We start from the raw sequence: 27843 nt of genomic DNA on the forward strand, positions 1-27843 counted from the left end.
TTGTACTAATATCAAAGGGTGCTAGTAGGTTGACACTCCACTACAATGGGTAAGTCCCCCCCGGGTAATTTTCAATGCAGCTATTAGTTAAACTCACTTGATTAGTATTAATTTATTTTAGTATTATCCTGTATTTAGGTGGCTTCCCATCGACGTTGCAAGGATATTTGCACAGCGCTCTTTGGAGCCATTACTTTCTCCAAATTCACACTCCAGCAGTTATCTTGCCTTGCCACTTATGAGCATACTTAATATAGCTAGGTTAGTGCTTAACAACCCATAACTTTTTTTCTTCTGCTGGAAGTAAAGTGTAACGGAATTTCTTACTTTCATAGACAACAATGAGTGCTGGCACATAACGAGGGTAAAGTGTAACTGAATTATCTCTATGCTACAAGACTTTTGATATGCTAACGTATGCCCTTTGCTTTAGTGTTCTGAGCGTAACAAGAAATACCCAACCATAATCAACTGCAGTTTCATCATGGATAGATTATTTTCGTAGTGGATGAAGAAAGACTATAATTTCTCAGGAAATGAATAGAATTGTGACTGAGGCTCCTATGGTACAGTTCAGAATAGCAGTATGCCAGATTGTCTTCTTACCCATGAGTACATCTTAATAGTAGAATCGTCATATATAATCTTATAAGATTTCCTTTCCTACCTCTAAAAAAGTTGTATCTACATATATATTTTAGCTTAAGAAAGATTATTGGTGAGGCCATTGGAATGACCTTGGGTGTTGATTGGTTCCTATTGCCTACCACAGTTAACACATCTCAGCCAAGACTCTTTTTTCTATATCATTGTAAATTGCTTTAGCTCATCAGTATAACTCTATTAACTATTATTCTATATCATTGTAAATTGCAGGTGATGCTATGGAGAATCTTGAGGAAAAACAACAGTAATGGAATGGAGATTCATATGTGTTTTGGTTATTTGTGGCTATAAATAAGATTTGTCTTGAGTTGATTGTGAATGCTGGACAAACATGTAATGGATAAAATTGTTGTGCCTTCAGGCTTCTGTGAGGTCTTTTCTTTCTGATTCAGATGGCAGGAATGCTCAAAATGTTGTAGATGGTTTCTGAATGGCAGTATTTAGGGATTATGTATGGTACAATTATCATGCTCAAAATGTGGTAGGTGGTTTCTGAATGGGTGAAGCATAATATTGCTTTTATTCAATAATAGTTCACAAAATTGACAAACTAAATGTCACATCCACAATTCGTCACGATGACAGCCTACATAATGTATTTTGTTTGGATGTTCTGCATAATGAAAGAATTGATTAGACTATCCATATTCTTTTCAATAATTGTTATTGCTCAACAGTTTATTTTGATTAGGGGTGTATTTTCATATGAATCGTTTTGATACTTAGGGAGAGAATTTGTGTTGCCTACGGGTACGATACCTAGTGAATTAGAGAGATCCAAACCAAATTCCCCTCGTAACCTTTCCAAATTACTCCTTCCGTTTCAAATTATAGGTCATTTTAATTTTTAAATACATAATTTTTTGCTATGCATCTAAATATATATTACATCTAGACTTTGTATAAATAGCAAAATCTATATATATATAGAAAAGCTAAAATGACCTATATTTTGAAGGGGTACTACTAATTGTGACTTCGCAAGTTTGGCGACCAAACGCACCAGTACCTAGCAGGCTAGCACTACTCTTTCCCCCTTTTAATTTTGTATTTGAACAACCAAATCCAATTATCCAAATACCATTCGTTTATCTGAGGCGCAGTTGCCTCCCTACTCCCGGTCTACGTACGCCAGCCCATCGCCGCGTGGCCCCGCGGCCGCGCCGGCCGAACCCCCCTGTGACGTCACCCGTGGACCGAGCCCACAGATCCCGGGCCGCGCGCAACAGCCAACGTGCCCGTGCACCGTGCTGTCCGATTGGCTACTTGCGCGCTACTCCTGACTCGGAGTGGCCGCTACTCTATCCCACCCCCTCTTAGTCATCCCCCACTCCCGCCCGCCGCCGCCACCACTAAACCCTAGCGCGCCGCCGCTCCTTCCACCCGGATCCCTGCGCAGAGCCGCGCCACCGCGCACCGGATCCGCCAGCCATGTCGTCAGGCGGAGGCAAGGGCGGCGGGGCCAAGGGAGGCGCCGCCAAGGGCGGGGGAGGTGCGAGCTCGTTCCTCTTCGCCGTCGTCTTCTCCGTGCGGTGGTGTAGGTTTTTTCGCTGGATTTGAGATTTTTGCCTTTGGATGCCGGCTTGCAGGGGGGAAGAAGAAGGAGGTTAAGAAGGAGACGAAGCTCGGGATGGCGTACAAGAAGGACGACAACTTCGGGGAGTGGTACTCCGAGGTGCGTGGAGTGTTGACTAATTCGTTTCGTTTCGTTCTGGGTGAGGATTGTTGCCGTCAGATTTGGTGCCGGGCGCACTCCCGATTTGGTTGATGTAGTTGCGATGGGGTGTGCGCCTGTGACGGGGATGGAATTCGAAGGCGTTGACTGCTAAAGCTGGGGGGATTCGATGTGGCGGTTTGGGTTGCTCTTCTGGCAGCTAAGAGTTTTGGCCTTTGTGACCAAACGATGCTACAATTCTGAATTAGTTGCCAATGATGGTTTTACTGCTTGTTGTGTGGATAAACTGTTACAAATCTAGATTTGTTGCCAATAATGGTTTTAGTGTTGTGCGGATAGCCAGATAGACTGTTACAATTCTAAATTAGTTTCTGATGATGGTTGTAGTGTTTGTTGTGCAGACATAGCTTCTAGTTATCTGTTATGGAATTGTAATGGAGGAAATCCTACTAGAATTAGTTACGATTTTACGTAACTGGCTAGATTCCACAGCGATTTGCAAAACATTAGCAGCCATGACAACCACCACCTCACTCTAATTGCGAGGAACTGGTGGTTGGTTTGTGGTGTTGTTACAGATGCAACAATGGCATTAAGTACCATACCTGAACTGCTATTCTGTTTTGCTCCATTTGGTCATTGTTGGCAAAGGATGATTATTACTTGCTATATGGCCACATTTTTTCATCAGAACTTAAATAGTATCACTCTGTCTTTAAGATGAAATAGTACCTTATTATTTCGAGTTCTGTTTTTTGTTCCTCCAGGTTGTTGTTAACAGTGAAATGATCGAGTACTATGACATCTCGGGTTGTTATATATTGAGGCCATGGGCAATGGAAATCTGGGAGCTGCTGAAAGTAAGTTTTTCAATACCAACTGAAAATGATGATCTATTTCACTGGTCATTGATGTTTTCCTTTAACTTGACATCAATTGTGCTTCCCCTAAACAAACTATAAGTGCCATTTGTTACCAATTCTATAATTGCAAGTATCTCAGTGCTAAAGAATGTGTCTAGATAATGTTTATGAAAGGCATAATGACACTACTGTAATCCTGTTCCTTTTGGTAACTGCTATGTGATTTGGTGCAGGAATTCTTTGATGCAGAAATTAAAAAGCTGAAGCTCAAACCATATTATTTCCCTTTGTTTGTTACTGAGAATGTTCTACAGAAGGAGAAGGACCACATTGAGGGCTTTGCTCCTGAGGTGTGCCTTTTACTCTTGTCCTTTACATCTCTGTTTCCACATTTTCCCAGTTAGGATATTCATATTCAGCCTGCCCAACTGTAAGAGTTACTTATTTTGAAAAAGATAAAAAGCTCAATGAATAAGAAATGGGTACATGGAACTAGGCACAAAGACTGTTTTTTCATTATTTTCATCTGAACACATCAACATAAGATGTGTTTTGTGTTCTGTTATGAATGAGTTTTTGAGAAAGACCAGAAATTAGGATTTGTCAGAATTTTGAATTACTCCATTGTTTACTTTCCTTCTCATAAAAAGACAATGCTACAAACTCATGAACTCCCTGTGACCCTTATGATACTGTTGTACTTTGGATGAGTTTAGTTTTGGTTGTCAATGTGACATAAATAACTCATGAACCTATAAGGTCCACTAGTAGAAAAATAATGTCAATTTATCTGTACCATAAACTAGTATTGTTGTTGCTTTAGAGTGTGTTGGCTTTAGCCAGTGCATGTCATCCAGCTTTTTCTAGTTTGGGTTCGAAATAATGAATAATTGAGTAGCATGGTTGTTTGTTGGAAGCTGGCACAGATTTTCATCTTTTTTTTTGGATAAGATTTTAGTTCATTATGATGTGATCACGTGCAGCAAAGTAGTGGTTTCATGAAATCCGCTTGTTAATTTAATTTCAAGCAGTGCATAGGTCCTTATAATCAGTGCTATTTCATCTTGATACTGCTTTCAGTTATGCAAAAGGAAAGTGACCTATTCATTTTTATTTCTCTTGCAGGTAGCTTGGGTTACTAAATCAGGGAAATCTGACCTGGAAGCTCCTATTGCAATCCGCCCCACAAGTGAGACTGTCATGTATCCATACTTCTCTAAATGGATAAGAAGCCACCGTGACTTACCCTTGAGGTGTAACCAGTGGTGTAACGTTGTTAGATGGGAGTTTAGCAATCCTACTCCTTTCATAAGGTACTATTTGTTGGCCCATGCTTGTGGTTATGCATTTATTCCTCTCTGCTTATTTCTTCATGTGCATGTAAGGCACTCCCATTATTTTCTAATTAACTTGGTGACAAGAACATGTCAAGTTGGCTGCTGCCTCACTGGTCAGCTCTCAATTTTTTAAAAGATCAAGGAGATATCATATTTACTTTCTTCCCATAAAAGTCTTAAATAGCTCTTCACTTTTTTATAAATGTTATTATTTATTCTAGAAAATTTGGATCAAATGGTCTAATGGAAGTTTTGGTAATACAGGCTTTCACTACTTGCTCTAAAAATTTTCACCCTCACTAGTGAAAAAGTTCAGTGGATTTTGATACATGTGCCTAATTGTTTGCCAAAAGTTAATAGGCTTGAATTTTTTATATATTTGCGGGGGCATTATATATTTGATGGAGGGAGTTAATTTTTTATGCACACTAATGATGGATGTACACCCCCACCCCAAAACCACCACCCACCCAAAAAATAATTAAAATTTAAGACCTCTAGTCTAAACATTCTGCAACAACTCTTTCAGGAGCCGTGAATTTCTGTGGCAAGAAGGGCATACAGCTTTTGCGACTAAAGAAGAGGCAGACGAAGAGGTACTAATAGGCTACATATTTCTGCACTGTTTTTATATGGTTCTGTTGTCAACTAGGTGATTCTATTGTAAAGTGTAATGCTATAACGATTGAGTTTATTTTGCCCAGTATTAAAATGTGAATGTTAGAAGATATGCATAGTTTGAAGTAGCAACTGACCTAGTTAATCGTGAGATTAGATGTCATTAATTATTTGGTCTTGTTTTGAAATCTGTAATCTAGTTTTTATATTTCATCCTATTAAAAAAATAGTATCCTCGTTTTGCATTTATGAATGCTTTTTTTGTATTTATCTAGGTAGTTGGTCTGCCAAAAAAACTATTTTGAATCAGCCATTATGATAAATCAAATGGACAATTCGTTGCTAGTAATAATATAATATGATTGCATTATTTATGATGAATCCATGTTGGCATTCGCAGGTTCTCCAAATATTGGAACTGTACAGAAGGATATATGAAGAATTTTTAGCAGTTCCAGTGTCCAAAGGGAGGAAAAGTGAGATGGAAAAATTTGCGGGTGGACTCTATACCACCAGTGTTGAGGTATTGAATCGAACATTTTTGCTGCATTCCTACACAATGTAGTCTTTCCTTAGCTACCCTGATGGAAAGGAAAATTAATTTCTGTATTCTATAATTGCATTTTTTTCTGCATTTTGTTGTTTCAGCCTCTATAATTGCATGCTTGTTGCTAAATGTCTTTTTATCAGGCCTTCGTTCCAAACACTGGTCGTGGTATACAAGGCGCAACCTCACATTGTCTTGGCCAGAACTTTGCCAAGATGTTTGATATCACTTTTGAGAATGAGAAAGGTGCAAGGGAAATGGTTTGGCAAAACTCTTGGGCCTACACAACTCGCTCGGTAATTCTTACACTTTCTTTGATTGAAAATGCATAATCGTTGTGGGAATGGAAATGATGCTTTATTTTCTTTTCCTCTCGAATATGCATGGTGCTTTCTTTTTGTATGTGTTGCTTGTTGAAATCTAGGGAATAAAGTGCACTCTCATACACTTGCACCTGATATCAGTTAGCTTCTTAAACATCAGAATCATTTGGTTCCTTGAACTTTATAAATGGGTCAACAAAGGTTCAGATTTCACGAATTGTCAAATAAAAGTGACATGTGACTAGCTCGATCCAAACCACTGTTTCACCATACTTGTCAAGTGAAACCAATAACAGATGTTGTATGCAAATATTGTGTCTGTAAATATAAATAATTTAAAAGGTATTATTTGATAATATACTGAGCAATTGTATCCTTAAAATTAACTTTTACAAGGTCAACATGCCATGCCATCTTGAGATCAGTTTGCATTGGAGCTCCCAGAACATGAATTGCATCACTAACTTCGTTAACTGCTTCACATCTTCCAAAACTTTTGTTTGCTCCAGGCTTTGGAAATGTTCCATGGACCTTGGCTAGTTGGTTGCCACTCCAATCCTTGTCACACCGCATTTTTTTCTTCACATTTTTCTTTCGAAATCTGAATTCTCAGCTTTAAACACGGAATCAGAACATAGAATTGTGTAATCATCAAGATGAGCCTGAAACAACAAAATGCGGTCTTGACAAGTGATGCCTAGATCTGCTGACGTAGTGTACAGTCAGCTACTCATCATGGGTTGACAAAGTCGCAACACCCCTGTTTCACATACAAAGACGAGTAGTAGTGGAGCGGGCATGCTCAAAACAGTGCTGGTGATTGGGGACAAGGGTGCATAAGATTGAAGACTGGAGAGATCGGTGGTCTCCCTCACAGAACCTTTTCTCCTGCACTTCCTTTCCCCAAACCCTCCCTCCCTCCCTCCCTACCTACCTAGAGTTAGCCTAACACAAAACTCCCATCCAACTTAAGCAAAAATAAAATTGAACTTTTAATTTTTTTTACACGCTTAGTTTATCGAGAATCTGATGTGCATTGTAGAATATACTGGCATGCAAGTTTTTAAACTAACCTGTTGCATTGAATTAATGTTTTTTTTTTGGTGTGCCTAGGATTGCCGGTTGCATAGTGTTCTGCACAGTTTATGTTTGCATTTGTAATGTATAGTCTCTTCTTGCAGATTGGAGTGATGGTGATGACACACGGTGATGACAAAGGCTTAGTATTACCACCAAGGGTGGCACCAATCCAGGTAATTGTGATTCCAGTGCCCTACAAGGATGCTGACACAACTGCCATAAAGGGAGCATGCGAATCAGCTGTTTACACTCTCAATGAATCTGGGTTCCGAGCGGATTTGGACACCCGTGAAAATTACTCTCCAGGTTGGAAGTATTCTCACTGGGAAATGAAAGGTGTTCCTTTGAGAATTGAGATTGGGCCAAAAGATCTGGCCAACCAACAGGTACTGAGTTATCTCACCACTTTTAACTATCATGTGTGGATGTGGTCTCTTAACTACACTAGTGTTTTTAGGCTCTTGTTCGCACAGATTCACGTGCCATATAAATTACTGTCTTGCCTCTTTAATCTAGGACTATCTGCAGTAGTTAACAGTACTGCTTTTCATGGCCTTTTCAAAGACAAACTTTGTTAGTTGACTGGTTGCTCTTGTTTAATTTGTCATTTCCTTTTGGCTTTTTGTTCGAATTACTAGTGGTTCTATAATACTAGCACTTACTCTCTTAGGGCATGTTTGGAAGCCCTGTTTTATAACCAAAACCAGTGTAAATTACAGCTATGGAAAATTTTGCATTTGAAATTAAAAAAGACTGTTTGGATAGCTTGTGAGGCTAATAAATTTACCCTTGTATTGAGCCATTCCAACCGGAAAATAAAAAACTCCTATCGAGCCCACACTAAAAAAACGACAGATGTCGGGCGCGTCCTCGACCTGAGTCCTCTCGGTTCGCGACTTCGCGTCATCCTCATCCTGCTCCCCATCGGCATCACCCTGAGGTCCTGACTCCATCTCCGTGACGATCTCTCAGCCATCAATTTGCGCCGATGGCTCTCCACGGATTTCTCTCCCAGCCATGAATTTGTGCCGATGGCTCAGCCAGATCCATGCCTGCAGATGGGAATCCATGCTTGGATCCACCATCGATGCAGAGTGCATGTGAAGGGTTGCAAAGTTGCGGCAGCGAGCCCTCAAGCATCTCACTTTTGGGGGTAGGATGCTCGAGTTCTATGGCGGTGAGCTCGAATTAGGCGGCAAGGAGTTCGGTCCCCATGATTCATTGAGATTTGTCAAGTCTGATGTCACAATCGATTGGCATTTCCTCACTGATTCTGACAAGTACGCGATTGATGTACACGATCTTTGTCATCTCCATTCGGCTGCCACCGAACTCGTCATCATCTCAGCCTGCATCTAGATCTCCCATGGCGTAGTTTGCTGGTGTCAGATGTTGGTGGAAGAGGTCTAGGTCTGGCTGTCAGACTTGTGGCCGAACTCGCGGTGTGAGCGAGAAGGTGCTAGCTGTACAGAGGTTGAGCGTGCGGAACTATGGATGCTTGGAGGCTGGAGCACTGCAGTGGCTGCCAGTGTCTTTCTAGAGCATTTACCCAAACGAATATTTTACAAAGGAAATAATTTACAGTTGTATTGTTGTGCACTAGATATTACAAGCGGAAGCTAATTACCGGTGAATAAAATTACAAAGCAGCCAAACAGGGCCTTATATATAACTTATTCCGGGAGACTAGGATAAGGTGCTTAAGTTGTTCCTCAGTGGTTTTTCCCTGCATCTTTTCCAGCTACCAATCTTGTGCCTTATCTCAGATAGATGCACAGAGTGGCAATAATGTTCTAGTTCTTATGTTTTCCTGCTACCAATCTGTGCCTTATCTCTCAGATGGATGCGCAGAGTGGCAAAAATGTTCTGATTATAATGTTTTCTGCAATCCTATTCTATTCAGGTGCGTGTTGTCCGCCGAGACAATGGTGCAAAGGTTGATATTCCTGTGGCCAATTTGGTTGAGGAGGTTAAAGCATTACTGGATGATATCCAAGCAAACCTACTCAAAGCAGCCAAAGAAAAGAGAGATGCCTGCATTGAAGTCATCCACACCTGGGATGAATTTACAACTGCTCTAAACAACAAAAGGTTGATCTTGGCTCCATGGTGTGATGAGGAGGTACTTGAAGATCTTTTCTATATTTGCTGTTTACCATATTATCAGAGTTGCCTCCTGTCATGAATAATCCGTATATGTCAAGTATAGAAGTGGGGTGGGAGTAAATAATTTTTTTTTGGGGAGACACTGTTCCTATAAGATTGCATCATTGTTATCACCTTTTAGTCCTTGGCTTGTGCTACAGAAATATAAGTATTTCAAAAGGGGTTGCAAATGTGGAAAATTGGAAGTCTTTGGTGCTCCTTTGTCCCACTTACTGTACTATTTCCTCTTGCCATGTCCGTAGAATTTCATTTTTTCCCCTCCCCATACAGGAAGTTGAGAAAGATGTGAAAGCTCGGACCAAGGGGGACCTCGGAGCGGCAAAAACATTGTGTACTCCATTCGATCAGCCAGAACTTCCAGAAGGTATGGAGTGGAAGCAAACATTGCTTTGGAGATTCTCTTACTACTGTAATTCTGCAGTTTTTGTCGTGCAATCATGCCACGCTGACCTGTGTGTTGCTCACCTAAACTCAGGAACCCTGTGCTTCGCTTCTGGAAAGCCAGCAAAGAAGTGGTCGTTCTGGGGCCGCAGCTACTGATTGGCCTTCCCATGGTATTTGGCTGCCCGCTTGGAGTTTTGAACTGAATCCTGTAGCATCGGATGTGGATCCGAAAATCCCTTTACATTGTGCTTTGCAACCATTTAATTTCTCATGAGTCATCGCTACTGGCAAAAGCCGTCGATTCGATATACCTGTAACAGCTGACGGTCGTGTTGGATTTGGCTGTGGCAAAGGATGACATCTGTTTAGCAAAATGCAGAGTTTTGCTTATATCTTAGCTGTTTGCTGCACAATGCCATCATCCTCACCCGAGCTTGAGACTTTTGGCCTTCACTGCTGTTCATTTCTGCTTTTTGGGTTCATAGTTGCTTCAATCATGTAGCGGACAAACAGTGTCTACTGTCGCGCCACAGGACGATGTCTCCCGCAACAAATGGCCTATAGCGAGCCACATGCTCGTACCTTTAGAAGCAGTCCGTACTCCGCAGACCCTACGCTGAACTACAACACCTAGCATGGAGCATGAGTAGACACCACATCAGGCTTGCACCAATGGCCGTGCCTTGGGAGCGACGTAGATGATGTATGGCCGACATGGTTGGCACGTACGTCACCTTCTGTCCGTTCGCGCTGCCAGAGTTGGCTGTTTTGCAAGTTCTGTGGGGGAACGGTATTTTCAGCGTGAGAGGATGATGCTACAGACCATGCTTGATGCTTTGTACAAGTTGCAATTCTTTCAACTGCAACGTAACACTTTGGTATGCTTTGTGCAACTTTAGTGGCGCGGGCAATTCTAGTAATATAATACTCTATTTTGGGCGTAAGACCTCTGGTTCAACAGAATCAAACGCGACTACCTGAAGTTGGAGCTGAAGATAGAGTATGCGGATCCGGAGCTTAACCAAACGGGCCGTGATGTGTCCGTGTGCAAAAAGCACCTACGGAGAATTATGGTTTAAGCCTTTAAGGCATGCCACATAGCCTTTTCTTTTTTATTTTTGCACATGCATACTATACCAAAAAATCGACTGATGTGACATGCTGCGTTCTGCAATGTAGCAGCTGTCACATGTTGAGTCCTTTTCCTCTTGGTTAGTCGATCCATGTCAAGCAAGAGGAGGGCGAGACTCCGCCACGTCGCAAGGTTTCGCGCGCTAGATAGTTTCTCCTTTGTGCAGGTCCAATGCACTATTATGATGGTTTTATGCACGTTGCCCATCAGCCCATGCATACAGCATGGATGTATACATGCCTCGACCTCATAGGATTTGATGTTATTACAGTTATTAATACACCCTCCCGTCACAAAAAGAGTGGTGTTACGGGCAAAACCCATTTTTTTTATTACTACTAATTATATCACGTTTATTTCAAGACAAATCTTGCTCTACAATTTTTAAAATTGAACCAAAATATTAAAAACATATTGATGATTAAAATCTAAACCTACCTCGATCTTGGCTACATATATGTGTGCATGGGATGGAATAGGACCACCAAGCATGTTACCTCACTATATAGCAGATCCTAGGAGATCCTTCACAAGATCATTTCGTCTGTTGTCGACTGCTGATTAGCCGGTGCTATATTTTGTCCGAGGCCACCAAGATTCATCGAACAAACCTAGACTCTTGAACTTGATTGATACCCTGTCTGCTGATTTCGTTTTTGGATTACTTTGATCTGCACTGCACCGCTAATTAAGTTTCAGTTACAGTTTCTGTCACTTAAATGGGAATTGCCAAATTGTTGCTCTTTTACAATAATAGTAGATACTTTGAAATTTATTTCAATTTATAACATGTAACTATAAATCAAGGAGCTCATCAATTTGCCATGTACTATGATTCAAAGGAAGAAGCCTGATATGAACACGGGCAAGACCCGCTCTTTTTAATGACTGCGCCACCCATTTAGTATTTGTTTATTGCCATGCTAAGGTGCAATTAACCCAAGCCCAATACTTTCTTAGCGCACGTGATTTTGCTTGGATGCAATGAAAATTAGAGACGATGTGAATTACAGACCGTGAAATTCTAGCAGACTAAGACTTTACACTATGATGATTATTTATTTTAGGAAAAAGTCCATTTTCCTACCTTCACCTATCTGTTTTGTCCACCTAACCTCCTTAACAAAATTTAGACACGATTTACTCCCCTAACTATTTTTAATACATTGATAATCAATCGTATTTTACATGAGATCTCACATATCATTAGCTCTTCCTGGCCATACTTTGCTTAAGTTGTGGTGAGTATTTTGTTATTAGCCACACCTTCACCAAGGTTTGGCATGTTACCAATCTTTATAAAATTTTACACGCGATGGTCAAAGTAAAAAGAATGTTTAACTTAGGAAAAATTTAGATAGACTGATATTTTTTATGAGAGGAAGTAGTACTTTCAATTCTTTAAGTCAAGTCCTTCGCTATGCAGACCCATTCTTCTCAAGCATGCTATGTGGTTCGAGATATTCCACATAAATCTCTTGATTCTTCATTTTAAAAGTTGAATTCATATAATATAGAGATGCTAAGTTTAGTGTATATGTATTGTTGTCGCACAACATTTTCAGACCATATAAACTCGTCTCTAGTACCTTTCTTCATATATTGTCCATCCGTACCATAGATGAGGAGGCCTAGATTTTGCCACAATATAGCGGCTTCTCCAAAGCTAATTTCTGCACGTGTTACGGTGTTCTTCCAATGTATGCTCCTGAGATTGTGGTTGTGGTTTAAGTCATTTGACAAATTAAACCTTGAATCGGAGTTCATAGTACAATAGCTACAGATTTTGTGTATTTTTTACTCTATTCTAGAGACCCTTATAAGTTATAACTATGTATACTCATATATCATAAAAATAGAATTTCCAGGACAATTATGTCAGACTTTTCTGCCTTTTGAGAGAAAAGATGAAGCTCATGCATGGGTGTCCACTTGCTCGAGTCTATACATCAAAAACAAGACTGGACTAAAAAGAAACTTGTAGCTTCTTCCCCTATCAAACCAAACCACGAAAAGTTATTATTGACATTTATCTCCATCTAGCCCACGCTGTCCTTATCCAAAGACACTATGCACACAAAAACCTTGTCCTCCTTATTAAAAAAATCCTTGTCCTTAGCTATGGAGAAACCAAGCAACCAAAAGGACACCAGCCAAACAACAATATGCACACAAACAAAGCATATATCCTACAAACATTAAAACATTATTTCTTTGGTCCATGAAACATCGAAGTTTAGTCATGAGTCGCTTGTTGATGGCCCACCTTTATCCAAGCAGCTGCTGACATATTAGAGGCGGCCCGTAGTAGGGCCAGTTTTATTTGAGGCTGAGATGATGTACTATGTTGTATATGCGCTACTATAAAGATGCTTGTAACTACTGTAACATTACAATAATCGAAACGTAAAGTTTCAGGGAACTACACTTGTGTAGTATAAAGTATCGCATAACTCAATTTGCTTACCCAATTTCATAGAATTAAGAGACACACGGGGACAACGAAGATACGGGGAACTGCGACTCGGAATTCAAGCAACTTAAATTTCAGATTACAAATTTTGAGTTATTATTCATTGCACTATTCAAATTCTCTGGTTACTATTCAAATTTGAGCGGCACTATTCAAATTAGGAATATGAATAGCGTTCAGGCACTCACCGCGAGTAGGTGGAGCACCTCAGGATGAGCAAAAATGGCTGCACTATTCGCTCACTATTCTGCACTATTGAGCAACTATTTGGGGTCGCTTTCAGCAACTATTCAGTAGATATGGTATGCGTGGGTGCGTGATTAGGCTTAATTATATTGATTCTCAGGATCTTTGCGGGTTGGCGAGATCAAGGATTCAGCCAGTGATGCTGCTATTCTTTGTGTCACTCCTACTCGGTACTCACCGTATGCGTCGTTGGTTAGCTTCAAAACTAGGCCAGCCCGGTCTTCACCCTAACCATCCCAGCCACGCACACACAGGACTCAAGCTCTACCGTCTCCCCAGGCAGTTCCATCTGAAGGGAACACTTCTCTGCGCATACAGGGTTCTCCTCAAACGCCGCTACCAGGGCTAACACGAGAACGACACACGCAGAGGTTTCTCTAGGATCCCTAGCGTAGAGACATCACCCCATACGGACGAGCTTAAGGGAAGGCAGGGATATTACCAGGACAGTTTAATCCATTTCCACGGGACAAGCTTACACGCGGCTTTCCCTTTCGGGAAACCCCAAGCACTTAGCACAAACCTTAATTACCTTACAAACGGCGGGACGAGCTCCAATGGCCTCCCTTTATTCTAGTAATACAGAGGTGGTGGAGTGATACAACGGTAGTGGGGTGTTACTACTAATGGTGGGTATCCCTCATAGCACTTCCGAGGTGGTGGTGGTCTTCATGGAGTATTCATGAGTGGAGGTCTTCTGCTTCTTGGTGATCTTGCTTCGGTGGTGATATGCTAATTGTCGTGGTTGTGGTGGTTCTGCTGAATGCTTCACCCGACTTCTCTTTTTATAGCTGCAGCAGAGGCTTCGGGAGACTCCTCAATTATGCACTTCTTCTGTTGCCTGGGCAGCTGGACGGCGCTCCGCTTCTCAATAATTGTCCTGGCTAGAGTCACTGTTTATTTCTTTTGCTCTATCCTTTATCGCACACTGTCTTCTCGTGACATTCTGGATGCTGCTTGGTATGGTCTTCCACGCCCGAATAATTGATGTCGCAGACTTCAATCACAAAATTATGGCATGTATATATATATCATGACACTTATTGGATGACAAGGGTAAAGGCATCTTCGCATGTACTTATGGCTGATTGGTTTATCTTAATCGTTCAATCATCTCATATTATTCATCTAACTATTGAATTTTTCCATATCCAAGATCCTCTCACCTACTCATAATTCATTCACTATTGATTTCAAGATGAATGGTCCGAATAGACCATGTGTGCATATGTGAAAAATCCATGTTCAGATGATAAGGAATAGGCTTTGCATGATTCTTTTCTATGATCTGTAGTCAGATATACGTAAAAACTAGCAGTGTTGAATGTACAGTTTACTGATAATTCAAGCGAAGTATGTGTGGTTCTATGGCATATGAATCCAAAAGAGTAGGGTTGTGGTATCTCAAAATATTTACTGATTCTTTTGAAAAGCCAGTCACACGCTTACATAAGCCGGTGCTGACGTGCTAATAGCAAATCAAGCAATCAAGGAGCAAAAAACACCCTCAACCCCAAAGCCCCCAACAGCCCAACACCAAGAGGTAGTGCCTGTCTCCCTCAAGGCCTCCAAATTTAAGATGACCTTTCAAAAGCAAAACAAAAGGCTCCAACTCCTAGTGGCAACCAAGTACTAGTGAACAAGCATGGACACATGCTTTCACACCACAGTGCCATGGCCCCATGCATCTCCGGAGATGCATATATATATGTATAACTTCACCAGCCAGCAGTGTATCGTGTGTTCAGTGCTCACGACTTGTCATCGGCCTCCATCATACCTCTGCTTGCGACTGTAGATCGCCATGGAGATGGAGTGCTGCAGCTACATGCTACCTCTTGTGGCTTCTTGCTTCTTCTTCCTCTGCTCCTTCTGCCATGCTCTGCTCGCAACAAGAAGAACTGGTAGCGTTTGCTGTGGACCCCGGCATGCGCCGAGGAGCCACCCGGTACTCGGCTGCCTCGTCGAGTACTACCGGAACCGGCGCCGGCTGCTGGACTGGTACACCGGCCTCCTCGCGGCGTCGCCGTCGCAGACGGTCGTGGTGGAACGGCTGGGGGCTCGCCGGACCGTGGTGACGGCAAACCCGGTGAACGTGGAGCATATCCTCAAGGATAACTTTGGGAACTACCCCAAGGGGAAGCCTTTCACGGAGGTGCTCGGCGACCTGCTCGGCGGCGGCATCTTCAACGCCGACGGCGAGCCGTGGCGCGCGCAGCGGAAGCTCGTGAGCCACGAGTTCACGGCGCGGGCGCTCAGGGAGCGGGTGGGCGCCGCGCTGGAGGCGGAGGCGCGCTCGCGGCTCCTGCCGGCGCTCGACACGGCCGCGGCGGCTGGCGGCGATGTCGTCGTCGACGTGCAGGAGCTCCTGAGGCGGTTCGCGTTCAACGTCATCTGCCGGATGTCGCTCGGCGCGGACGACCCCGGCGACGAGGCAGCATTGCCGCTGTCAAGGCTGGCGGCGGCGTTCGACGCCGCGGCCGCGATCGTAGCCGGGCGCGGCGCCGCGCCGGTGGCCGCCGTGTGGAAGGCCAAGCGCGCGCTGGGGGTCGGCTCGGAGAGGCGGCTACGGGAGGAGGTAAGGGTGATACACGACGCCATCACGGAGCTCGTCCGCCGCGGCCGGAGGAGGAGGCACGAGCACCGCCCAGCGGCGCGCCGCGACGACCTGGACCTGGTCTCCCGGATGGCCGCGGCGGGGTACGGCGACGAGGCGATCCGCGACATGGTGATTAGCTTCATCATGGCCGGCCGCGACACGACGTCGGCGGCGCTGACGTGGTTCTTCTGGCTCATGACGCGTCACCGCGACGTCGAGCGCGAGGTGCTCGGGGAGATCGACTCGTCGTCGTCGCGCGCGTGCGACGACCGCGGCGGCGGCGTGGGCGTCGACCTGGACGGCTCCCGGAAGATGCGCGTGCTCCACGTGGCGCTCTGCGAGACGATGCGGCTGTACCCGCCGGTGGCGTGGGACTCGAAGCACGCGGCTAAGGCGGACGTGCTCCCCGACGGCACGCGCGTGGGGCGCGGCGACCGCGTCACCTACTTCCCGTACGGCATGGGCAGGATGGAGTCGATCTGGGGCGCCGACGCCGGCGAGTTCAGGCCGCGACGGTGGCTGGCGCTGCCGTCAAGGGACGAGGGCGGCGTGTCGCCGTTCAAGTTCCCGGTGTTCCAGGGCGGGCCCCGGACGTGCCTCGGCAGGGAGATGGCGTTCCTGCAGATGAAGTTCGTCGCCACCGCCGTGCTCCGCCGTTTCGAGCTCCGGGCGGTGGACGAGGGCCGGCAGCCGGTGTTCGTGCCGCTGCTCACGGCGCACATGGCCGGCGGGCTCAAGGTGACGGTCAGGAGAAGGAGGACGCCGCAGCAGGATGGCACGTGCGAGCAATGAAGTGACATCGAAATGCGATCGAGTCAACAGTGGCCAGTACGTCCGAGGAAAGCATGTCGAGCTGCTGCAACTGCAACTGCAAGCTGCATCTGCCATGTTTTTCGTACTTAGATATATGAATATACTGGTCCCAACTGTACATTGTTCAAAATGATATTCGTGAGTTCAGCCAAATTTCTGACAGTAGGACAAGGGTTTTGATGCATGGTTTGTCTGTGATCCCATCTTGATTCCCGACGAGGTTTCATGGTGACGAAGGTTCATGGACATGACTGGGTTCACCTGGTCCCCCAACTCTAGGATTAGAGTAGCCCATGAGCACCTAAGATGTAGGGCAGGACCATGGGGTGCAAAGATGTATATGTATACTCTCCCTCTATATTGAAATATTTGTCACTTTTTCTCGCAATGTTTGACCATCCGTCTTATTAAAAAATTATTATAGATATATGAAAAGATAAGTTATGTTTAAAATATCTTTCATGATAAAGTAAGCTAGCTATAAACAAAGTAAATGATAATTACATAATTTTTTAAATAAGATGAAGTATCAAACGTTGTGACTAAAAATTAACAGTGACAAATATTTCAATACGAAGGTAGTATGGTGGAGCATGTATCGTGCCATGCTAAGTGGCAACAAGATGTATTTAAGGTAGGACCGTGCAATGCGGGTACAAAGACGTGCATACACCCATTGGCGAGGTATGTGTGCGTCGTAGGCTCAGAGGTACCTGTATGCTGGTCGTGCCATCCCACCATGCTGGTGAGACAAAACCCTTCAAAAATATGGATAATTCTCTTTTAGAAAGTTAAGTAATTGTGGAAAAGACAGACTTTTGGTTTGTTGTATTATATAGTCCATCCATCCTAAATTATATGTCGTTGTGGATTGTTAGGTTCATATTTTTTACTATGCATCTAGATATAATACGTATTTAGCTGCATAGCAAAATTTATGAATTTAAAAAAAAGTCAAAACGACTTATAATTTGGGACGGAGGGACTATGAATGAAAATGCTTAGCTCAACTACATATGTTAGCTAATTTTTCTGTTGTACAATTCTCAAATATGTATTCATACCCGAGTCTACAATCTGCATATACCACATAGCCATCTTTCAATGGGTACTATCATGCGAATTAACTAGATAACATATTGGATATTTTAGTGATGTGGCATATAATTAAGTAAGAGAGGGAAAAAGAAAGGGCACAAAATAAAACTTTGGCACGATATCTTATAAATCTAATGTTCTGGGCCCATTTCATAGACACAACACCAAATCAATTAATTATTACTAGAGTTCATAAAAAAATAACATGATACTATGCGTGAGATGTGTTTAGTCCCTTCACACTGAATTAATGGCATTTTCTATCACGTGATACTACTTGGCTGTTGCACATATCATGTGCAAGATCTGAACATCATTAGATCTTGCGCAACAGCCAAGTAGTGATAGAGTTGCATGTGTGCTTCATCTTATAATGGCAAATTAAAAAAAAATACACAACTTGATGAATTAAACTTTGGTAGAAGAAAGATAATCCTTTTCGACTTGACTCCACAGTACATGCATGGTTTGTGTGTGGTGTGGATACGGAAAATTGTGTTTTCCTTCTTATTAGCTGCCACCACTAGTGTGAAAAGCGCTTTGCTTTATGTTAGTCTTGTTTGACGCATGGAGAGGTGAACCACGTGCGAATTGGTATTGGATGATTCGTTATTGGAAACATTGAAAAGTAACCTTATAAGTTTGGTTTTGGTCAGAAAATTGTGTCTCGTGTGTACTTCAATCACATGAGTACCGAATATTTAATCCGGTACTGAACTAGCAATACCGGTTGCACAACCGGTACTAGAGGGAGGTTAGGAACCGGTACTGAAAGCGCTTTCCCCAGTGTGAACTGGCTGACCAATAAACATGTCTTTCTTGCATCGGTCAATCAATGTCCAAGAAAAATAATGTTGGTTATTAGATATGAAATTTGGCATCTGAAACACGTGCATGTGATCGACATCGATCTATCAGCGTACCATTACAGCTCATAGAGGTCAAACCTCGTGCTGGCCTTTTGAACTGACGATGATGTGTTCCATTCATATCCATGTAAATTCCACGTTCATCCGACTTCACGTCCAATCGAAGAGCTTTCAGCAAGGAGCTCTAGACTAACTACCCAGACAAATTCTCGCTAATAGCGTAATAAACCTCTCTTTATAGTATGGTCAAATCCACAAAATTGGTAGTTCCAATGACGAATTTTTCTTTTTGGATGTATAAATCAAAACCGTGAGAATTTATAATTATTTTAACCTTTTTTATACAAAATTATTTGGTAAATTTTTTGCAAAAGGCAGGAGTCCACTATTAGATCAGCTGCGAACACACAGTAACCCTACTATTAAAAAGGAAAACATGGAAACCATACACTAAAAAAAATTTAAATAACATAAGCGGTCCCTCCTCATTTGTCCTAGCTTGACTGGTAATAAAGTTGAGGCGCGTTCAGACTCTAAAACGCAGGAGAATCCCGTGATTAGCGCCACTAAAACCCTGACATATGAAGCCGTGATAAGACGCACTGACGCACGACGACATCGTCACTCGATCATCGTTACATCATTTCGTATTTTCGTTTCCTACTGCTCTCTCCATCCTCGTTTTCGTTTTGACTTTTCCAGGTACATAGCTTTTGCTATATATTTAGACATAATATATATCTAGATGCATAGTAAAAACTATGTACATAGAAATACCAAAAATGAATAGTAATTTTGGATGGAGGAGGTGTAACTCTCATGTCGGTGATTACCAAAATGCCGAAATCACGAAGTTTGCCGAGTATTTTTTCCCCAGTATGGCAAAAAAAAGTTTTACATTATTTTGGAAAATAGACACCCGTGTTGATTACTTACCACAAACACAAATGGGTACCATAATATAGGCTGCTTTCTAATTCTACTATTAAAAGGGAATTTTTTATTTATATATTTTTTCGATTTTGCAGAAATATATAGTCGGAAGAAAAAATTGCAAATCTAGACTATTGCCGCCGGCTAGGCCGGCGATAAGGCCTTCACAGCCGCCTCAGCTAGCGGTAAGGCGCCGACACCGCGGGCGCATATCCCTACCGTCGCCTGGGCCAGCGATAAGGCCCTACCGCCGCATGGGCCGGCGGTAAGGACTTGGCCTCCTACACCGTTGCGGTACGACCAGCACGGCGACGGTAAGGGTCCTTACCGCCGCCTGGGCCGGCGGGGGTTCCCCCTATAAAACCTCCCAGCCAGGCCTTAAGCCTCCCAACTCTTGAGCTAGACCTGTTGTTTTTGAGAGGAGAACCAGAGAGGGAGAGAAGGAAGGGAAGGAAGAAAGAAAGAGAGGAAAGAAGGGGAAGAAGCCTCCTAATCATCAGGTAAGTTTTTCAATGTCGTAATATAGTATATCTAAAAATATCTTGTGCTTTTAGATGCTAAAAATCTAGCTTAGTTTGTAGTGTAGATTCGGTATTTAGTTCATAGTTTAGTATTTAGATCTACAGATATGTTGTGTGCTTTTAGATGTTAAAAATGTAGCTTATTTAGTATATTAGATTGGGTTTTTAGTTCATAGTTTAGTATTTAGATCTAGAAGTATTTAGTAGTATAGTTTCAAGAAATTTTAATATTTTTATTATACAACCGTAGGATGCCAAGGCGTGGAAAAGCTAGGAAACCAAGGTAATCTCAGTGCGCGTTATTATGTTAACTGCTAGTCGTATGATTTAATCTTAGTTGCTTCCGGTTCTTACAACGAAAATGGTAAAGGTGGAGTGGTGTTGCGTTGATCGGAAATGCCTTCGACCCTTTGCCTCTGCCTAGTGGTGTTTCAGTGCCCATGTGCTTTTGCGGCGATCCTTGCAAGGTAGCCAAGTACGATGAAGAGGACACGTATAGGTAGAGGTATTGGATGTGTTCCAACTTTCAATTTGAGCCTACGCTTCGTCAGCGCCAGATCAACAAGATGGTGAGTAATCGATGCTGTTTGTTAATTTTTTTACTGTCCTATGACATCCTGCATGTTTTTTTGTTTTGTAACTATTCCATTTGTTACAGACCCCTTCACCGCTCTATGATTTTGAGCAGTGGATTGACACTGAGATCAAGCCTGAGGACAAGGAGGAAATGCAGTACATGTTGCGTTGGGCGGCAGAGAACAAGGAGAGGATGGAGAAGAGGCTCAGAGAGGAGGCTGCAGAGAAGGAGCACAAGGAAGAGGAGGAAAGGAGGCGTCTTGTTGCGGAGAGGGAGGAGAGGGAGAGGAAGCTTGAGCGTGCACGCTGAGCGAAAGCAGCGATCGAGGAGAACCCCGATGCCCTGAGGAAGGGAAAGTGGCCTTGTTGTACTCAGTAGGCTCTGTTATTGGCTAGTACTGCGTTGTATGCGGTTGGACCTTTCGTTGTGTGTCCATGGTTTATTCATGGATAATGTTGTGTACTATTGGACCTTTCATTGTGTTGTGCTTAGGTCATGTACTCCGTTATTTGCCACACAATTTTCATTCGTACTGATCGATTATTTTAATTGTGTGCTTTTAATTCTTAATTGGGAAATATTTAGACTTGTATAGTGAACGCACACGAACAATGAAAAGCATTTAACTTCTTATCTAGATAGAGCAGCCCTCGCACATAAAGATAATCGTACACATCATAATCCTACAAATGATAAAAAATAACAAGTCGTCCTACGCACTAAATGCGTCCTCACTTAAAACGAGGCTCGCTGGCACCACGACCACGCTTCGCTGCCCGTTGCGCTGCTCTGGTCTGCTGCCGGTCGTACGTCTAGGGCTCTGGCGGGTGAACGTTGCGAGTCGGACGTCCTCCTGCTCCCTCCGCAGGTAGTGTCACGAGGTACTGGGTCGGGTCCTATGTAGGACCCTGTGGTGTCCCAAGGTATTGGGTCGCACCCTGTGTAGGACCCTGCGGGGCATCTGCCAGCTGGGAGGGACCGAGGAGGTTGGGGTCCACTCTGAAAAGCTCATCGAACCAAGCCTGGCAGCTGGACCTCGCTGCCTAGTCGTGTGAGTCCTTCGAAACCCATCCATGGTCTGCGTAGCTTGTTATAATCACAAAGGAAATAGTTTTGTTAGTTTCGTTGCGTACTTAAAATGGAGTATAAAAAATGTATGCATCACGCACCTGCTGGTTGTATCTCCAGTGCAGCTGAAGATGGATAAGAGGACCATGCGGATTGCATCTGCGGGGCAGGTAGCAAGACGTTCCGCAGAACGTTCTGCGGAACGGTGGACGGACCTGCTGTGGCGTGCCAGGACGGTGGTGGTGGTGGTGGTGGTGTGGCGTAGGACGTCCCGGCTGCTAGCGGACGAATGGGCGGGTGAGAGGACATACCAGCCTGCTGAGTAGGAACTGGAGAGGACGCACGAGGGTAGGGAGCTCGTGGTGGAAGGAAGATGTCCCCGTGCCCGCCACGACATCTGACAACACTGATAAACCTCCTGCAGACATCTCTGGTCCTCGTAAGCAGCGAACGGTGCTGAAGGGCATTCAGCATGTCGAAGTGCTCGATGCCGTACGTCACCTGTGTGTCCAAATCCCCAATAATGTCGAACTGTTGGGGAGCAAAAAAATTTGAAGTTAGTCACACCAAATGATGCAAGTTTAGTAACAACAAAAATTACAGTAGCTTACCGCACGGTCGTAGTTGACGTCTCTCGCACGAGGGTACGTCTGCGTGACTGGAGCGGTCTCCGTCGGTGGCTCGGCCGGAACGTACAGGACCCACGTCCTGGTCCTCGGTAAGAACCAGCGAAGGTACGCTGCGAAAGCATCGACGTCGTGTGCCCGGGCCTCTTGGACCACCTCGTCTAGTGCGGTCGCCCACAGGGCGACCTAGTGAACCATCCTTGGAGCCCATAGAACTCTAGGCCCACCACTACCACCACCCTGACGGCTAGCCCTAATGGAACCATCGTTACACGAGTTACATAAATGAAAAATTCTTAATGCAAGGAGAATGAAAATGCTGGATTGTACCTGTGAACGGAAGCCGGAACGGCTGAAGTTGCCGGAAGCGGGGAGTGCTGGTACAAACCGAACTGCCTCATCACACGGTGAACCGCGTAGTCCTCGACGTGGATGTCGTAGACTACTAGCCTTCTCGTCCTCCAGTACGCCATGTCCCGATAGCATAGCGAAGACAGGCCATGTGGGGCACGAGCCTCCACCTCCTCGAAGCTGTAGGGTATCCACCTCACGTCGGTGTCGACCAGAGCGTCGAACATACCAACGAAGTCCGGGTATGACTTCTTTGTCTGCACCCCCATCCAAACCGCCCGCAACAAATATAATCACAATTTCTCAATTAGGACCTTAAAAATTCCAAAGTGTAATATGAATCGAAAAATAGTAGTAGAAGAACCGCACCCTCCTCAGGCACCACAACAACCTCATCATGGGCTTGTCGATGTCGTCCTCGTCGAAACCCCTAGGGTAGGGGGACATGTCCACACGAGGTCGCCCTATCGGGAACCGCTCGTAGGCCCAAAGCTGAAGTAGCAGCGGGCAACCAAGGAAGATTGGTTCTGCCGAAGTCACCTTCACGCAGCCCGTGCAAAGACCCCTATACGTGGCCGCCAGCACAGCTGAACCCCAGCTGTACTGTGGAACCTCGGCGAGCGGGGCCTCCGCAATGGCCCTCGCGTAAGGAAGAAGGTGCTTAGGCACCGAGTTCCCCTGTGACGTGCAGAAGAGGGTCCAACCAAAGAGCCACAGCAGGTACGCCTCCAAGTGACGCGCTACCGTGGCCTCGTCTGCGTCCTCTCTCATGTACTTCGACCTGCAAAACAATTTCAGACTTGTGTCAACAATAAGAAAATTTGACAAAAATTATTTGGACTTGCTGCTAATTAAATACTCACACTGAACTGTTGGAGCCATGCCTTCGTCGGGCCGTGGGAGTTGCTGAAAGTGCGGTACTCCGGGGCACCGTCTACAAGGGTGTCCGCAAACCGACCCAGCAGCTCGTCGCGCCAAGCAGGTGGGACGTCCATCGTGGCTACGGCGGCCCCTGCACAGGGAAGGCCCAGTAGCATCGAGACGTCCTCTAGTGTGGGGTCAACTCACCGACCGAGAGGTGGAAGGTATGCATCTCCCGCCACCACCGGTCCAGCAGAGCTGCTAGCTGTTGACGCGGATTTTGACACGTGTTTGGAATCAGCGTTAAAGGGGGAAAAAGGGAGCCGATGCGGCGGACTAGAAGCTACAGTTGGGAATCAGCCGATTAAAGTTACAGTGTTTCGGCCGAAGGATGGAGGCTGGCCGATTGGGAGCTAGAACGGTTTGGCCATTTCGGGCCTAAGGTAGGCCAAGATGAAGATTTGCTGAAGAAGGAGATTGGCCCGTGGGAAAATAATAACCAACTCGGATACAAGTTGTGTTTGTAAATATTTATTATCGTTTAAAATTAGAGATAGATCCTAGTCGCTTAGGAAGTCAGTTGTGGCAGGGTATAAATAGCTGCCGTGTGAGGTTTGTAAGCAACAACATCAATCAAATACAACAAATCTACTTATTCCTCGCCCTTTACTTTCAAGTCAGCGACTTCGCCAAAAACCTTTTCTTTTCATGAGTTCGTACGGGTTGGCAGGACTGCATCGACACGATCTCCGGCCGATTTGTAAGTTCCACTTATCGAGTAATATCTAGGTTTTAACTACCGGCGCATCGCTGTTGTTTCGTTTAGATTTATTCACCAGTTATTGATATTAACTAGAAGTATATAGGTTTTATCTATTGCTCTAGTTTTATCACCAGTTATCCAGCTTGAGATTTGAACTGTCGGTTTCATTACTGCTATTCTTATTTATTGTCATATAGCCAATTATATCTGTTTCAAGTGTTGCATCTGTAGCGTTGTTTAAATTGCTCTAGTAGTTTCTTTACAATCGCTACATGATCATCGGCTGTTCTATAGCCGGTCATCTCTACGGCAAATCGGCCGATTCACTGATACGCTTTTAAGACAGATCGGAACTCTAGCCGATCAAAGCCCCTGAAATTTAATACTTTTCTTTCCTTGTCAATCAACAGGTCAGATTGACTGGCACGCCATGCGAACCGCACCAGGGCAATAACCCGAATAGGAGTTAAGCAGATTCTCCTGGGTCATGTGTCCGACGCTGAGGGTCGTCGGCCGATTTTCAGCACCAACACTAGCAGTGACATGTCGAACTGCAACCGTGTGGGTCTCTCACCGCCACGTCACGCTGAGCTGTCGACCATGTCGCACTCCACAAGCCTAGCCACAGGGAGAAGGCCCGCCGCACTCAACCTGTACCACGGAAAAAATTAATTAGTTTGCACAAATTATTCGTTGAACTTAACACACAAGTATTACTAAGTATGATGTACCTCGGGATCCAACGTCAGTCGATCGGCATGGTCACAAGCGGGATACGAGCCCGAAACGTGCCTAGGGTGGTACCAACTACGGCTTACTGGAACGACCTGTGCTGGCCGTCCAAGGTAGGGTCGAGCAACTCAGGGGTCTGGTACCCTTGTGGACCTGGGTGCGCCGCCATACCTGCAACACAAGTATTGAAAGAAATAAAGAACTGAACACATAAAGGAAATATAACATTGCATTACGTTACATTGCAAATAAACAGCATAACTTTACAGCACATACGAGTCATTACAAATAGAAGGGTCCATGATAAATATTACAATACGTTATGTCCATGTCCACAACGACAAATCAACATTACATTACAGTACCTAAGGACCAGAACTCAAGTTATAATAACACAACTCAAGATAGACAGTACATTACATTACTAGTTATTAGATGCAGCCTGGGTGCTCGCACTTCCATACGTCGTTGCCGGGCAGTTCTTGTAGGTGTGACCGGCTTTGTGGCACTTGGAGCATAGACGGACATCAGGACCTGCTTCAGATTGATCCATGTCACTACGGATACGCCTGTTCCCGTATCACCCCACTCCTTGGCACATTTCTGGATCAGGATCAGGAATGTAGCGGGTGGCATTCCCAGGATTATTGACAAAGTCTCGTATCCATAAACCTCATTCCTCCAAGTTTGCCATATGGTTTCTTTGAGAAAATAGTCTGGCATGAAACGACGGGGTTGGAGGCCCCCCGCCTCGAAGCATGCAGCAATGAAATGGGTGCAAGGCTTGTGAAGCAACCTTGGCTTGTGGCAAGAGCAAACATACCCTTCATTCCTGAGGATGCATTCATGTGTGTGTCTCTCGCGCCTCCCGCCCATTCGAACTTTGTCCCAGCAAACAACTTCGAACCGGCGTTCCACGGCTCCCACTTCTTTCACACGATGCAAATGAGCTTTCTTAATTGCTTCCTCCATGTACTCTATCATCTTGTACCCAAATATTATGTGGTTGTCACGCATTGAGTTATCAGCCAATTGGTACCTTTCCCTGAAATACTATGGTGCAGTAAAGGTAAAATTCAACAATACCAACAAGGGGCAGGCCACGAATACCGCACAGGACCAAGTTGTAAACCTCAGCAAGGTTTGTCGTCATTATACCCCACCGTGCACCTCCGTCATCAAAGAGTAATGCCCACTTTTCCTTCGGTTCATTCTCAATCCACTGTGAGAAGGTCATGATGGATCTTCCCCGTCTTCACCTGACATTTGGACCGTCGAGCCTGACGTCCTCTAGAGACACAGGTTGGTTGGCACAATTTACCGCCCTCTTCGCTAGTTCCTCGCATTGCTTCTTTGTGAGGTCCTCAAGTTTCTAGCATAGTAGGTTGAACTTCCTTTCCTGATTCTGGCTGCACAGGCGCTTGAACAATTTCATAAGGGTCTTGTTCTTAAATTGGCTATGAAAGTTCGCACCCATTTGCCTCATGCACCACCTACTCTTCAAGTCTGACCATATTGGCGTCCTGAAACGCTCTTGACTTCCATTCTGTAGGTCATCGATTGCTTGTATAATGCCCTTGTGCCGATCATGAATGAGACAGACCCCCTCGACGTCCAACACAATCATGTTCTTCACCCTCTCGAGGAACTAGTACCAGCTATCTCTAGACTCCTTCTCCACAAAAGCGATCGCAAGCGGCAACACCTGATTGTTGCCATCGGTCCCAATAGCTGTCAATATTGTCCCTTTGTACCTTCCAGTCAGAAAGGTGTCATCAATGCAAATGAATGGTCAACAAAGCTGGAAAGCCTGAATGCAAGGACCCAACGCAAGGAATGACCGCCGTAGTACCTGTTTTCCTGGAAACTGAAGAACTGGATATGCTTTCAAATCGTAGAAGCTTCTAGGATTTCTCTAGCAAATGGTGTGCAACAAGGTAGGGAGGTTGTCGTAGGATGCTTTGTACGTACCCCACTTCATCTCAAGCGCCTTCTGCTTAGCACGGTAAGTTTTGTTGTAGCTAATCTTGTACTTGAACTTGTCCTCTATGGCACAGATAATGGACTTGGGCTCGAAGCTTGGATTCTCCACTATCTGAGGTACATGTACTGAGCAACAAATTCAACAGTGAGGTTGCGGTGTGTTCCTTCCAATTCAGCCAGCAAGCATTGGTGCTCAACCACTATAGTCACCTCATAGTAATCCTTCCATTTGCCCTTATATGCATGCACCTTGAATGGGCAATCATTTCGCACACACCGGACATCATACACCTTTGGGCTACTCTTTTGCACCCTGAACTGACGCTGCAAACACAAAGTGGACCATCTCTTAATAGCCACCTTCACTTCATCCCCACTTTGGTACACAACCCCCACGCATACCTCATTCTCCCTATACTCCCAAGGAATATTTTCCCCAACATTAACCCGTAGGGTGGAATGATCGTAATTTGACCAATTTCGCGGTACAGGATAATAGTCTTCCTCATCGGACGAGTCCTCATCCACGACCCCATTGG

General features: G+C 44.5%; 2 protein-coding genes across 2 annotated transcripts; both read left to right on the forward strand.

Annotated features, from left to right (window-relative positions):
• Positions 1-1972: 1972 nt before the first annotated feature.
• LOC117848870 (proline--tRNA ligase, cytoplasmic) lies at positions 1973-10049 on the forward strand. Its single transcript, XM_034730444.2, has 12 exons — positions 1973-2158; positions 2256-2341; positions 3109-3201; positions 3438-3554; positions 4330-4517; positions 5071-5137; positions 5560-5682; positions 5850-6002; positions 7211-7495; positions 9013-9231; positions 9546-9639; positions 9751-10049. Exons 1-12 carry the CDS (start codon positions 2098-2100, stop codon positions 9813-9815), a joined length of 1551 nt encoding a protein of 516 aa, XP_034586335.1. The 5' UTR covers positions 1973-2097; the 3' UTR covers positions 9816-10049.
• Positions 10050-15045: 4996 nt separating this feature from the next.
• Positions 15046-17312, forward strand: LOC117850389 (cytochrome P450 94B3). The gene has a single exon (XM_034732214.2). The coding sequence runs from the start codon at positions 15315-15317 to the stop codon at positions 16899-16901; it is 1587 nt and encodes a 528-aa protein (XP_034588105.1). The 5' UTR covers positions 15046-15314; the 3' UTR covers positions 16902-17312.
• The last annotated feature ends 10531 nt before the right edge of the window (positions 17313-27843 follow it).

The sequence above is a fragment of the Setaria viridis genome, chromosome 3 (genome assembly GCF_005286985.2).
Source record: "Setaria viridis chromosome 3, Setaria_viridis_v4.0, whole genome shotgun sequence".
NCBI classification, from domain to species: domain Eukaryota; kingdom Viridiplantae; phylum Streptophyta; class Magnoliopsida; order Poales; family Poaceae; genus Setaria; species Setaria viridis.